Source organism: Morone saxatilis, unplaced genomic scaffold (assembly GCF_004916995.1).
Source record: "Morone saxatilis isolate NCDOM2014 unplaced genomic scaffold, NCSU_SB_2.0 Contig23, whole genome shotgun sequence".
Classification (NCBI taxonomy): Eukaryota; Metazoa; Chordata; class Actinopteri; family Moronidae; genus Morone; species Morone saxatilis.
Window position 1 is genome coordinate 12,190,697 of NW_023339796.1, and position 14,963 is coordinate 12,205,659.

Genomic DNA, 14,963 nt, shown 5'->3' on the forward strand with positions numbered 1-14,963 from the left:
ACATGTGAACAGATTAAAGCAATGTTATTGTCTTGCCATGGCTGTACCCTTTCCTTTTCCTTGTGTTTTTCCTGTGTTTCCCGTCTATGTGTGTGTGTTCTGTGTGTGGTTTTCCCTCCTGCATTCCTGCTCTACTCCACACACCTATCTGCAATCCACTTATCAACTCTCCCAGTCTGCTCAAGTACATCTACTTCAGTTCTCCAGCTACTCAGTGCCTGATCGTCAGTCTACAGCAGTGGAGTATGCTTGAAAAGTACCTTTGTGTCGCAGATTTCTCTTTTTTTGTAGTGTACAAATAGTTTCCTGCATAGTACTCCTGACAAACTGCTACTCTTGTGCTTTAGGTTTACACCTACCTGTCTGTCTGCCAGCCAGCCATAAGCTCTGCAACAGCCACCATTTGTAGGCCGTCGCCTCATTATCACTATCTTCACCTTTTGGAATAAAACCTACTAGACTTCACAATAAGTCTAAATCTGTGTTTTGCATTTGGGTCTAGTTATTTGACATATCTTTGTCAAATAAAAGCACAGATTGACTAGAAAGCATGACAACATAACAGCAAGCATAAGCCAAGGCTATCAGCATATTGACCTCCTGGCCAAATGATCACATAGATTTTAAGTGCTTTAAGTCCAGAGTGTAGGATTTAATGGCATCTAGCGGTGAAGTTGCAGATTGCCTCACCCTCCAGCTCCAAGTGTGTACCAGAAACTACAGTGGTCGCAAAAAATGCAAAGTCTTCTCCAAAGAGCAGTATTCGGTTTTGTCTGGGTTACTGTAGAAACATGGCTGTATAACCGGGTGGCCTCATAAAATTTTTTTTGAAATTGGTGCTACATGAACAGAGAAAACAGAGGAAAAAACCACAATGCACTAGGACCAATAGAGTAACAAAATCTTCATCCATATTTGATCGGCACTGCCTATTTTGATGGTTTGATCGGAGTTTTGTGAGTCAACCCAACTGTCTATAGAGGCATATAAACGGAGAAGTACGAACAACAGCCCTAGAGCCAGTAAAAGTCCGCCAGATGACGCATTTTGACATTTCCTAGCACATATACACGGAGCTCTTGCTCATTTGCATATACTTGTTCAATCCCACATTGAAATGATACAACGCTGCTTTTTAAGAGATAATTGAAAAACTGACAAATGAAACAAAAATGTGACGCCCATGGAGTCAGCTCTGTAACTTTGGAGATATTTTTGAAACATTTAAAAATTTCTCTTTTATCAGAAGATTAGACAACAAATTAGAGTATGTTTTTGTGAAATGTGACACACAGGAGCTCAATATATTATAACACAGGATGCAAAAGCATATTTTTCCTCAGGCAGAATACCACATTCCCAATTCACAACACATAAATTATTATTTGGGCATTGAGATATTGAGATAAATGATATGGTTAGTGGTAAAAATCTGTGTGCTATCATTAGTCTGCAAATAACGTGATATATTGAGGGTTGTGCATGCAGTAGGAGAAAGAAGCGTAAACTCCCACAGGACAAAAAAGTCTGCAGCCTTCCTCCCACTCTGACATGAAGTGGTGCTATTTCCACAGTAACAGCAGTTAGAACGACGTCACTAGTAGAGATACAGAGAGCGCTGCCAAATTATGTGGGATACATTCACATCAGGCTACAGTTATTAGAAGCACTTTGGGATGGACTGCTGCCAGCTCCCACTCTTTCTATTTTATATTTCAGTGCTTCTCATAAAAAGTAACTGACAGTTTATTTGAAACTGTAGAAATCTCTTTTTTCGAGCCTTAATGATGACAAAGCTAAAGACATGTTGACAGATCAGGAATTAGAAACATATTTCTAGATGTTTTGATAAGACTGAAATCATGCTGTGATTAGTGATAAGTCGATACACGAGGACATCAACGCTGAAAACACATACAACAATCAGGTTTGAGCGTCATGGAGACGCTCAAACCTGGATAATCTGTTTAAGGACAGTTCAAGATTATGTGGCCAAGCTGGCTGCCTAGTTAATTATTTGAGGGTATGATAACATGTGGGCGGTCAGTACACAAACAGGCATAACACTATTTCCTTTCCTGCCAAGAAAGTCACTGAATATGACGGATTTACAAAAGTACTTTTGGATTGACAGATGGCAAATTTGACATTTTGATTTCTCTCAAATGAGCAAATAAGACTGACTGCTGTTCAGAGAAGAAATACCATAATGGCACATTACTATGTGACTCAAACACACCAAACAATGTTTTACCACTAGCATCCCCTACTGAAGAACACCATGATGATTATTATAGTGCTAGAAAGACATCACCCAGAACCACAACCATTTGCTTTTACTCATTAATAATACGGAACATGTGGTACATAAGCTTTTGAATGTGGAAAACTCAGCAAATTAAGCCAACAGGGAGATGAGCAGCCTGACTATCTCAAATCAAAGCCAACAGATTTTGAAAACAGATCAAGAAGTGTCAAAAGATCTTGTCAGTCACATACCAGCAGCTTTGAGCTCTACATTAGATGGTGTCATCCTGACTGTCATAAATATTATATGTGGGTGTATGACTGTGTCTGTTTTGGGTTCCCATATCAAAACGCGACCATACCGATACGGCTGAGCCACAATATGCTTGGATGAAAAACAATTTCTACATATTTAAAACTTCATATTGTCTATTTATTATAGTCCACCAGAGCCATCGATATGTGTCAGTACAGTTCCTCTTGATGGTGAATTTTCAGACACATTGTCCATTTTATTGAAGATAAAAACACTTGCATTGTTGCCCACTCTCTGTCAAGTAGGCACTAATGCAACCCACATTTAACAAAAAATAACCGCCATTTACTGTTTTGTGCAACTCAACACAAGCTCCTGCGTAATAAAGGTCCATAAACAGATCTGTTCTTCACGGTTTTCATACATCAGCAACTCTTATTCCACAGCCAATCAGTCGGAAGTGATTCAGTTCCTTCGTCTCGTGGGCATGGAGGGATCACCCTCAAACAGACACCCAGCGCCATTAGAGAAAATATAGGTGGACTTGGCTTTATGTAGGAAGTGTGTAGGTCTTCTGTATACGGTATTCATTCCTTTAAATTTTGGTAGGCGTCTAGGTTACTTGCATGACTGTGAACGTGGTTTCTCTTTATAGTATTTGGAGACCAGGCTGCCTCCGCCTGTGAACACACTCCCTCCCACATGCAGTTTGTCAGTGACGTGTAGGTGGGTGTCAGTACTCCTATATGAAAACTTGTGGAATTCTGCCCAAAACGTGACGTATAACACAGATGGCGTTGTCACTTCGTCAGAAGGTAAATTCTTGCTGTTGCCCGCCGCCAACAAACCTCGACTGCCAATGATAAACTGCATCAGTCATCAGTTATTTTTCATGCCAAACTGAACTAGCAGATACACTAGGCTGTAGAAAGTGGACTGTGGAAGTATGCAGCCAGAAAATCCAAATCTGGGTAAAGGTGGTGGGTCCCAGTGGTGGGTTGGCTGGGTGGTGTTGAGACGGGACAGGCAAGAGGAAACCACCAAGTATAAGACACCTGTCAATTAACCTAACATTCCCATTTTTAAGCCTTAATATCTAAAAATTAGAACTATAATTTTCAGCCTCAACACTGTGAAAAATATTAGTGGAGTTAAATTAACTAGTTGGACAGTGCTGACTGTCATTTAGGACAGAATGTGTTTGGTTAAGTCAGGGTTAAAATCTAATGGTGATTAGAGAGCTTTATCTTAAAGGACCAGTGTGTACTTTTGTATACCCCTTACCTCACCCTCCCCTTCCAAGTGTATAGGAGAACAGACGGTGGGCACAAAACAGGTGATTATAAACTAATGAAAACATAATTATGAATATTATATTATATTATTGCCAATAGATCCTCCTAAATGTTACACACTGGACCTTTAAGAAATCTCAATCATTTGCTGTGATGGCTGCTGGTTGGTATAGTCAAATAACCAACCTACTCATCTCATTAAAATCCTACATCTCCCTATTATAAAGACATTTTCTCAAGTGATTTAAAAAGCTATGCTCAGAAGCTCTGAGAATAAATTAAAAGATAGACAGAGCATTATTATTCCTCTAAATCAGAGCGATGTTACAAGGGACTGTAACAGGATGATTTTTCCTTTCATTTTTCTCTTTTCCTGAACTTGATAATCATGACTTTACTCTGAACCCATTCTGATCAGCTTCTCAAAAGGTTCCATTGCCTGTATCACCCCAAATCACATATGTAGACAACAGCCCCTTTTATGGCTCAATCAGTGGATGTTTTATGATAATATGCAGATCAGATTCTGTGAGGATCCGACTCTAACATGGTAGTCGGAAACTATTAGTCAGCAGGCTACAAGCGCCACTTCACACCTCGAACTTCCCTCCTGTTCAGGGTCTCTTCTGCTACCAATGATGATGCATGTACACTATTTCAATGCACTTTGGGATAAAATGGGTAACATGAATTATCATTTTGTGAAACAAAAGCAAGGGTGGTTGTGAGTTAAAAGCTTTTGATCACTAAGGTCTCAATAGTCTAAAGTGTATTGATGAAAAGAGATAAATAGACAATATTTTCTAAATTTATTTGTTCCACCCCTTCAAAATTGGCAATGAAGGGGAAATGAATGTCTCTGACACAGGGAAAACACTTCAAGTAGTGAAGTGTAAAACAAAGTATTTTTCCATCTCCATTCTCCGAAATCATTAACTAAAAGTCTGCCTTGACTCACTCCGCTTCATCTATTTTCAGTCAATACTTTTTGTCCATTTAATTTTAGACAAAAACATTTACCAGCTGTCTCTAAAAGGGCACTAACACACTCTGCGATTTAACAAGCACCTATAATAGATTCCTCTTTCACAAATACAAGTACTATCCCAGCAAAGGGCCGCAGTGAAGTCAATATTCACAGTTCATTAGGCTTTTCCGACAACAACTCATCCTCTACCAACCAATTATTGGCCGGAAGTGATTAAGTCTCTCCATCTTTCCACTTGTTGGCTTAGAGACGGAAGAGATGGAAAACCCATAATCTGACACAAAAAACTTCTGACCATTTGGGAGCATCTGCAGGTGCACTATTGCTTTCTTTGTGACTTCCGAATGCAATTTGTCTTTAAAATTGTGTGGATGACGGAAAAGATTCAGTCCATTACATCTTAGATGCACATGTTTCTTGCTTGACTGTGAATGTGGTATCCCTTAGTACTTGGAGCCCAATCTGCCTCCATCTGTGAACACACTCCCTCCCACATGCAGTTTGTCAGTGACGTGTAGGCGGGTGTCAACACCCCTCTGTAAAAACTCATGTAATTTTCTCTAACCAAACGTGACATGTGCCACATATGGCGTTGCTCTCCGTCAGAAGGTACAGTCTCATCATTGCCCCACACCCAGTTTTGCGCCAAATTATATTTCGTATCACGCAGGTAGATGTTAATGTATTATGACAAATACTCACGATGCAACAGCCCAGATGAGAGGTTGTTTCATTTATCAAATGACAAACCAGGTTATGTGAATAACATAATTAACTACATATAAAACAAGATATTCTCCTATACAGAACTGAAAGGCAGAACTATTAAGGATGCAATTCAAGATATCCCTTTCATGATAATATTGAATGTGATGAATAGCTTCCTGTTTGGAGGACGCATGTGAAACACCACATACTGGCCTGACCCCAATGTCCACTCAAAGCCCAAAGTGCAAAGTGTTGGACCCCTTGGAAAAATGAGTAATAGCTGTGTGCTCAATGAAAATGTCAAGAGGTTACACAGGCTCAAAAGTATTTATGAGGATTGAGACTGCATGGTCTGTGAGTACTTAAAACATGAGTTTTGCACTTTTACTGAGTCTTTGTTATATCCACAGGTTTACTTCTCTTTAGTATTCTTGTAATGAGCACACCAAGTTTTATTCTAACCAAGGCATTGATATGCAGATAATTTAGTTATAGACATCACAGTTTCTGTTCCTTTATGACACAAATACACATGTGGAACAATTACATCTCACCATCTTAACAACAGATCAATTCTAAGAGTGAAATATTTTTTCAGTCCAGTCAGCAACAGGTCAACCAGTACTGGTCTGTGCTGAGTCAGGGACGCTGCTTGTCTGAGATACACAGCACCTATGACACATCAGATTAGCCTACATGTGCTCAAAGTACAGATTCAGATTTCTTAACTAGCATTAGCACCATTACTACAGTACACCAACAGCCCAGTGAAGCCAATCAGTACAGCAACCATCAGCAGAGCCATGATACTGATCATATATCGCCCTCTACAGGAATTCACCAGACACTACTCAGGGGTACCTCACTGGTGCTCTAAATAGATAAATTAACTGCTTTATAAAATTCATGTGACTAATGAAGAGTTATGTACTAGCAGTGGGCATTCCTTAATTAAAAGGAGTTCAGTCTAGACTGCTCTTATTTGAAAATTTGTCCTGAGATAAACTTCTGTTATGAATTGGGATATACAAATAAAATTGAGTTGAATTGAATTCCTCTGCTCAATTCAAAATAAAATTGTAGTAAAGAAATCTAAGGTAAGTAATACAAATCATTTATTTTTCTATTAGCATGTACAAAAAGTCACAATGTGAAAGAGCAGTCCCCATGTGGAAACAGTATTTTTAACAAATGCATACTGATGTGAACAAAATGAAAACTGCAAAACCTTGCATGCCACTATATCCACAGTGATTACTAAACATTGAACATGTGTAAACTTGAAGTGATCAAATCAATTTCCCCAAGTGTCCTCATAATAATGTAAGAAAATGATTAACTGTATAAGATTCTAAATCTGGGTATGACTCAAGTATAGAACTGGTTTATTGTGGTGTCTGTGTCAAGTCTGAAAGTGTGGTTGACAATGTAAATACCAGGTGAGTAAGTTGGTGACAACAGGCACAGTCCATAGATAAGAAACACCAGATCAGGGTGGTTAATAGTAAAATTTCAGAGGTCAGTTGTGACCACAGGAGTGACTCCATGAATGAGCAATGTTGGACCAAGTTCTTGACTTAACAGGTCCACGTGGTGCAGGTAGGTGCAGTAACGGTTTGTGTCTGCTGGGGGGCGGGGCAAATACAGGAAACGCACAGCAGGCTGAGGGGCACTGTGTCTGCGTATCAGATTGTTGACAGCGCAGATGTATTCATCGGTCAGCTGAGCACCATTATTGGGAAATTGTTGTATAGCATCTTCCTTTTCGGCTTCCTCTTCCTCTTGTCTCTCCCTCCCCTCCTCATTCTGTGCAAACTCTACCAGATTTCCTCTCTCCGTTCTTCCTCGTCTCTGCCAGTGCAGGGCCACCACCTGGTCCCATGCCACCATTTGCACCTGAGCTGAGATCCTTAGCTCCTTTAGCATCCCCCGAAGCTTCGTCTCCTCCTCTTCCTTTAGGCTGCAACCAGCCTCCACACACAGGAAGAGGCGGAGTCGTGCTTGGCTCCAGGCACGGCTCTCTTGAAGCACGCTGGCCAGCTGCAACAGGAACAGGGAGCAGATGTCCACATAACCGCGGCTGTCTGGTCGAAGTAGATTCAGAGGCCACACGTCAACGAACGGCCCTGACATTCTTCTGCGGCTCCCAATCTTTTTTCCTGACCCCAAGACCTCGTCCCGGTTGAACTGGTGGAAGTAACGAGCCAGAGTCACATTTTTCCCCATTTTCACAGCGTCAGCAATCACTGACACATATTCCTCTTCCTGAAGGTCTTTGGGTTCCTCAGCACCCCGCACATTGGGGAAGGAGGGAGACCGTTGCTCACAGGGGTCTATGGATGTACTCACTGCCTCTAAGCCATGGCCTGTAGACAGGAGAACTTTACCTTGGAGGTGGTCCTGAGGGGTGCAGTCATCATAGAAACCCAAGACTAGGGTGTTTGGCCTCATTCCACCTAAATGCAAACAGATTTATCAAATTTGTGTTCTGGATAAGAACTGTAAGGTTTTTAAAGTAACACATAATGATAGTTCAATGATAGAACACCAACATCACCATAGAGCAATAATGTAACCTTGCCTACCGAAGCCTGTGATGAAAAGCAGGTTCTGAACTCCGTGTCGGACAGAATTAGCCAGTGTAAGGTTGACAAAGGCCTTGATGTTTAGATGGTCCACTAGAGACAGCCAGGAGTCATAATGGTTCTGCAGGGGATCAGAGGGCAAGCCATCTGCAGAATCACACCCAAAGACACAACATGTGAAATGCGTGGGAGGAGAGAGCCATCTCAGTCCTTCAAGGGCAGCATGTGTTGGTTACCAACGTAAGCAGCTTCCTGTGCAAACGACAAAAAGCTGCAGTGTATCTGGGTGTATTCTGGTTAAAGTACGACTGATTAGAGCATACTGAGCATTATAGTTATACGGCAGAAATGTGGCTTACGCTGTAGGTGGTGTTTTATATGAAGATTTTGTTCTCCTCACTGTGAGAATCTAACATTAGAAATAATTGTAAGGGGTAAATTCAAGCTTACTTTGAAGACAAAGGCTATAACGACTAACTTTTAAAACAGCCACCATTAGTAGCCATGTGTTTAATATTAAAAACTGTATACGTATCTCTGTATATCTATACTATGTCTCCTACCTACATAATTCTTACCCAGTAAACCCAGCTTGACATGTCCCAGAACATAGAGGCCACTCTTCTTCAAGTCATTTATGAAAGTCATGAGACCTGTACAGCTGCGAGGGTTTGCCACTATCAGCAGCACCTGGGGCCTCCAGAACTTCACATGATCCTTACGGACATCCAACAACAACAGGTATTTGCGGACCTGAGTGAATAAAAATGGGGTTACAAAGGGACATGATGTAGTAATTCATGGAAACTTGCATTATATTTTTGCTTTATGTGAGAAAGATGGCTTTTTTGTGACTGTGCACCTGGTGGAAGATGAGAGCCTGGCTGATGTAGCCCCAGTTGCTGATGGGGCCGAGGTAGTGGATAAGCATCAAGAGCAGCAGCATAAAGGCTATGCTGGCAGATGCATAAATGGCATTGACCAGGAACATCATGACCAGGCATCCAAGAATGCCCAGAGCGCAGGTATGCCATGTAAAACAACGAAATGAGGGTCTAAATTAAAAAATGACAAAAGTCAGTGACAGACTATGGAAGATTACCATTTCCACCATGGCTGTGCAAATAAAATCTAAAACAGGAATCTTAAATTTACTGCAATATCTTGTACTGTACCTGAAGTTTGGTGCAGAAGCCAATTCGAGAGCTAAACAGGCCAGGTTTATAGCAGCATAGACCAACAAGAAGAAGATAGTCACAATACCAGCAATGGTGTTCAATTCACCAGCAAACAGCACCACCTAGTGGAAGGAATAAAGAACATTAAGGTTGAAGCTACAAATTTTAAACATTGATCATTCAAACATGTAATAATTCTAGCAAGGAAATGCATGCTTTGGCACACACACTATATATAAATATAAATATAAACTTTGCTTTCTAGTCAATATGCTGACCACTAAGTAGCATGGTAGTAAAATGAATGATTCACTTACTAGTGTAACAGGACAGTGCCCTGCTCTGTCTCCCTGGCAAAACCTTTCAGTGTACATGTTCAGCCAATCTGAAGTTGAGCACGATGACGGCACAAAAACTTTTGTACTGCAGTTGTGAAGGATCAGCAGATCCAAATCTGACAGTTACACATATAGATGCTCAGCTGCTAGTGTATCTGCCTCCAAGCTCTACCTTTACTTTTATCTTCACTTAAGGGTAGCGCTGCAGTTTTTTTCACATTTCTATTTACAAAAAACACGATGGCAATATACAGTACAATGTCAATGATTATGCAATTCCAACAATTGTGGACTATACGATTAAGGAAAGGTTGTTCCACTTTAACTTCCTAATTACTGAAATATACAAATTCTGTTAATTTTACACATTAGCAAGAAGGACAATGAAAACCACAAGTAAAGACAAACAATTACAGTGTAAATAGCTCTCATTTTTCATCTTCATTTGTTGTTCAATATCAATTTAACGTTGTACTACTGCACTTTACTGCTGTCCTTTTTTCTTCAGCTATCAATAAGGGGTGGGTAGCAGTCAATTTATAACGGTAAAAGATGTCCATTCGAAGAGTGGCTAAACTGTCATTTTACAGGACAAAATTTGGAACTAGGTCATTGATCTAAGGTGAGCAAATAAAACAGTAAGGGACTGAAGATGCAGGCAAGGCACCCGACTCTGTTTGAGCTTTAGAAGAACTCAAGTAGAGAATAAACAGCTTCTCATATGCAGTGTACTATCCTACCTGCACAAGTAACCAGGAGACAAGCACTGAGGCCCAGGGGTTCCCACTCCGAGATGTTTTCCTCACCAGAGCCAGGACACCACCTGTAGAGATTTAAAACATTAACAAAAGCAAAGCCTCACTGTCTGTTATTGCTCATGGTCCTAAATCAGATAAACAACTGAGTCATCCTGCACTAGTCCTTACACCAAACACACAATGAGAGGATTTTTTTTTTCCTCCTGAGAAAGTCAACACTTCAAGCCATCTGTTGTCAAACGATGCTGTCCAAATTAACATGCCTCCACTAGGAAAACGAGACATGATGAAATTAATAACAAGTGTCAGTTTCTCACATTTGAGATGGAGGCCTCTTCCAACAGATGGCTGATTATTAAAATGTTGACTCAGCTTTACAGAAGACCAGCTGGAGTTGGATATGCTTTCATATACTCTGGATCAACTATTTAGCCCTGATCATAACCTGAATAAGCCACATTAGTAATTAAATCCTGTTCACCACAGAAATGGTCAGAGGCCACATCAGCTAAAACCCAACAAACAAATAATTCGCTGCTCTTTGATATGTAATTCTTAATGTTGGGGACAACAGGCAAAACCATTTCAAAACATTGGGCAACAGGACACATGTTCAAGAACCTCACCAAACAGGTCGTCTTTGGACAGGGCATACAGGACCCGGGAGGCTCCTATTAGGTTACTCATGGCAGCAGACAGGGTGGAGGAGTAAACTCCAATTGTTACCAGGGGCGGCCATATATTGAGGTCTCGCAGGAAACTGTAGTCTTTTTGGAGAAGATGACTAAGGATAATGGATAAAACTCCAAATGAAATGAGTCAATTACTTCAGCAGAATAACAGCAGACATATGCAAATATGCATAACTTAAATGCAAATAATTTTCATTAAACCCTAAACCCTTAAATATTTACGTGACCACAGTGTTAAGAGTAATTTTTCTATGATCAGACTTTGAAGTCAGTGACAAAAAAAAGTAAAAAAAATTTCATTTTATCCATTTCTTTGTGCTAATACTATTTCAGTGTGCTTGACTGTCTGTTTGTGTGTCTGACCGGTCACAGGTCCACGCAGCCAGCAGACAAAGGAAATTGTATATGATGAAAGTTATAAAAACAGCTACAACCGTTCCTCTTGGGATGGAATAGCTGGGGTTTTTCAGGTCACCTGGAAAAGACATGACAAATGTTTCACACGTACTGCGTCTTAAATCAGGGGCTGGAGTCCCAACGGTCCACATTTCTAGACCCGTTTTAATCAGTTGTTAAAAGGCTGTACTCCAAATCTTGCTGAGAAATGCCACTTTCTTTTGCCCAAGTTTGAAGAATAAAAATAATGTAACATTTGCATTCCTCAATATCTTATAATCCATAATGTGCGAGGGGTAAATTGTTTCATGGTGCAATCAGGGTGGCATTGCGTGTCGTCCCAAATCTCTCTCTCCCCCATTTCCTATCTTCAGCTATCCCTATCAAAGTGTAAAAAGCCACACAAATATAAAATAAAAAATAAATAAAAAAAGAGTCATATGTGGCTTCAGAGCCATAAGGTTGCTTACCCCTGAGCTAGGAATTAATATGCTTTGTGTTTTGTGTTGTAGGATCCAGCCCCTGAACTGGGACAAAGCTATGGGTTCCTTCCTTCCTGAAGCGACACACAGCTAAAACAGGACTATTTATTGTTTATTGTTATTTTAACACCATCTTACCTGACATGTTGGAGCCTGCCATAATTCCAGTGCAGCCATTGAACATGACAGCAAACACTGTGGCAAAACTCATCATGGTACCAGTGGTGTAGTCTACTGTGTAACTGGCTAGAAGGAGTGACAGGAGGATTGATCAATCAGTATCACTTATGCAAGATTGGGGAACTTTTGAGATTTCTAACATTAATTATTTTTTGTTTCTTCTTCATAAATAATAAAAGTCTCTAATTAACAAATCAGAACTAAGATTACAAAGCCTATTCTTTCCATTGAGGTCTAACACTATAAATACGCTTAAGATTATAAAAGCATATAAAATGCCCAACCATGACATCAGACATGCTCAAAACTCACGCAATAGGTTGCCCTCCAGGGTGCGGAGCTGAAAGCCAGAATAATTGGCACTGTTCAGGCTGGTACTGTTTAGAACAGACCTTTCTGGCACAATCACCACAATGGGCCCCACGATGAAAAAACTGATAAAGATTGAAGCCAGGACTGTTACGACTATGATGAAGATAATAAAGGTGGCTTTGGCATAGATGTCGGCTCCCACCTGTAATGACAAACCAGGCAGCCAAGGGAGTCTTGTAAAATACCAGCCATAGATTTTTCTAATTGATTTTTGCTGTCTGAAATTCAAGAAAACACCCTGACCTTTCCTTTAGCACCGCCATCAGGCCAAAATTCACACGTATATCCACAACATCAACTTAAGTCCTTTTAAAAAATTATGTATTATGTAAGTATCTTAAATTTAAAAAAAAACAAAAAACAATAAATTCTCACCAAGCAAACAACGAAACACAGGAAGAGCAGGGCAGTGCCATAAAGCAGAGACCACCAGTATCCTGAAGGCAACACCTGATAGAGACTTGCAACAGCTGCAGCACTGTCTGAGGGACAGTAAAAAAGGGTTAGTTACTATAGCAACACTCAAATGCTTGTATTTCCCGCCACGTCCTAATGGACCTTACCTTCTGGGATGCCAAAGTTAGCCATGACAGCCTCGACCAGACCCAAAACGTAGAGAGCGCTGCCACACACATTGGCAAAGAAAAACATGATGCCAATGCTGCCGCCGAACTCTGGACCCAGGGCCCGGCTGATCATGTCTGGAGATCCAGGTTGAAGAATATCTGACTCCACATTCATAAATGTAAACCAACTAAGACTGGATTCAATATCTCACTTTATTGAAGATCAACCACTGGTGAACACAGATTTAGACCACGACCCAACCTGTGCCCATAGTGAATAAAGCAAATAACGGGGACAAATTAAGAGCAGGAAAATGTTTTGTCAATCCATTAGTCTGGCTTAAACACAGACACCCAGGAGGGGCTTTTAAGCTACAGCATAAGTCTCTCTCAGCAGTAAAGGATACAATATGCACCTCCAGCATCTAAAGCCCCATTGGTGGAGATGGCACAGACAGAAAGCACAGTCATTGTGATGATCAGGTAGGCCACCAGGAACATGACAATGGCCTCGTAGAGCCCTGCCTGACCCACAACAAATCCTGCAAGAGGAAATCTTATTCATAATGTAGTCTAATGTTTACCTCAGGCCTGCAGCAATAATTGTGTTTGCAAAGGATCATGTAGGAACATTTTTCTACTGATCTATGCCATTATTTACATTATGGACACAACAGATGGAATAAAGCAGTGCTAAAATGAGTAACTGATTAATGGATTAGCTGGTGGTTCAACAACAGAACAGAAAATTGTCAATGAAATCTATTAATTTTTTCCAATCATTTCTTATCAAAACTGTCAAACATTTGCTTCTTAATTAAACATTTTTAAAAAAGTGCTGCTTATCTTGCTGTAAACTGAATATATTTGAATTTTGGACAGTTCATTTGAACAAACCAAGTAACTATTAAAGAGGTCACTTGGACTCTGTGAGGGACATTTTTCACAATTTTGCAACAATTAACTTTAAAATAACATTAAATTGACTAATGATACGAAATAATTGACAGATTAATCTAAGAAAAAATGTTAGCCACCTTACATCCCTTTTTAAAAAAAAGCTGGACAATAATTGATTATACAATGACACATTTTAAACTGCTGTTTGTATTTCATCAGGACTCTCAGGGATGCTATATTATTGCACCCACATGTTAACATAGACCTAGACAAGTTAACTGCTAACCAGTGGTAAACTGAAGGAGTTTTTTTTTCTATTTTAATTCAATCTAATATGTTCTTTTCATGTGTATTTATTCATTTTAAGATAAACGATTTCAGCCACTTTCTACTCACCAATTCTCATAAACAAAACGACGCTAAACATAGACAGTAAGGTGGGTATGACCACGCCAAACACCACTCCGAGCTTCCGCGCTGTTTTTTCCTTGGCCCCTCTGTGTGGTTTGGACACATCTTTGGGCTCCGGGCCACTGGTGCTGGTGAGTCGGTAATGGAGGAGAGGAGTCTTTTCTGACATTGTGGTTGAGTTTGGCTGAGTTACCGTGAACGCAGCTCGCCGAGGCTTCAATCTGCGCTCGGCTAACTGAACGGCTGCCAATCACTCACCTGGGCGCCTCCCCTACACCTTCTCCACCATCTTGTTAATGGGCAAAATGACGTCGCTTCCTGTTGTTGTCTTAACCAGTTTATTCTTGTAGTTTCTGTGATCGATGTCCAGAAACTGTTTGTTGTTTATTTTAGATTTGCGCATATGTGAAGAATTTCTGTCAAAAATGTTATTGTTGAAAATATTTATGAAGATTTTTTTCTTGCTTTGGATTGGAAGAAGGATTTTTGGTCTCCTGTGAAATGGTGTACAGAAGAACGTGTGTATATGATTAAAGAATTGACAGTATATTTAAGGATTATTCTTATCATTTTACTTGCCAAATTCCACATGCATACATGTAAATTTACTT

General features: G+C 40.2%; 1 protein-coding gene across 1 annotated transcript; it reads right to left on the reverse strand.

Annotated features, from left to right (window-relative positions):
* Positions 1-6,630: 6,630 nt before the first annotated feature.
* LOC118334799 (solute carrier family 12 member 9-like) lies at positions 6,631-14,631 on the reverse strand. Its single transcript, XM_035670866.1, has 14 exons — positions 14,338-14,631; positions 13,449-13,583; positions 13,039-13,176; positions 12,851-12,957; positions 12,416-12,617; positions 12,062-12,169; positions 11,409-11,520; positions 10,980-11,137; positions 10,336-10,418; positions 9,255-9,379; positions 8,942-9,134; positions 8,658-8,832; positions 8,080-8,226; positions 6,631-7,950 (listed from the first exon to the last, which is right to left on the reverse strand). Exons 1-14 carry the CDS (start codon positions 14,519-14,521, stop codon positions 7,007-7,009), a joined length of 2,811 nt encoding a protein of 936 aa, XP_035526759.1. The 5' UTR covers positions 14,522-14,631; the 3' UTR covers positions 6,631-7,006.
* Positions 14,632-14,963: the final 332 nt, after the last annotated feature.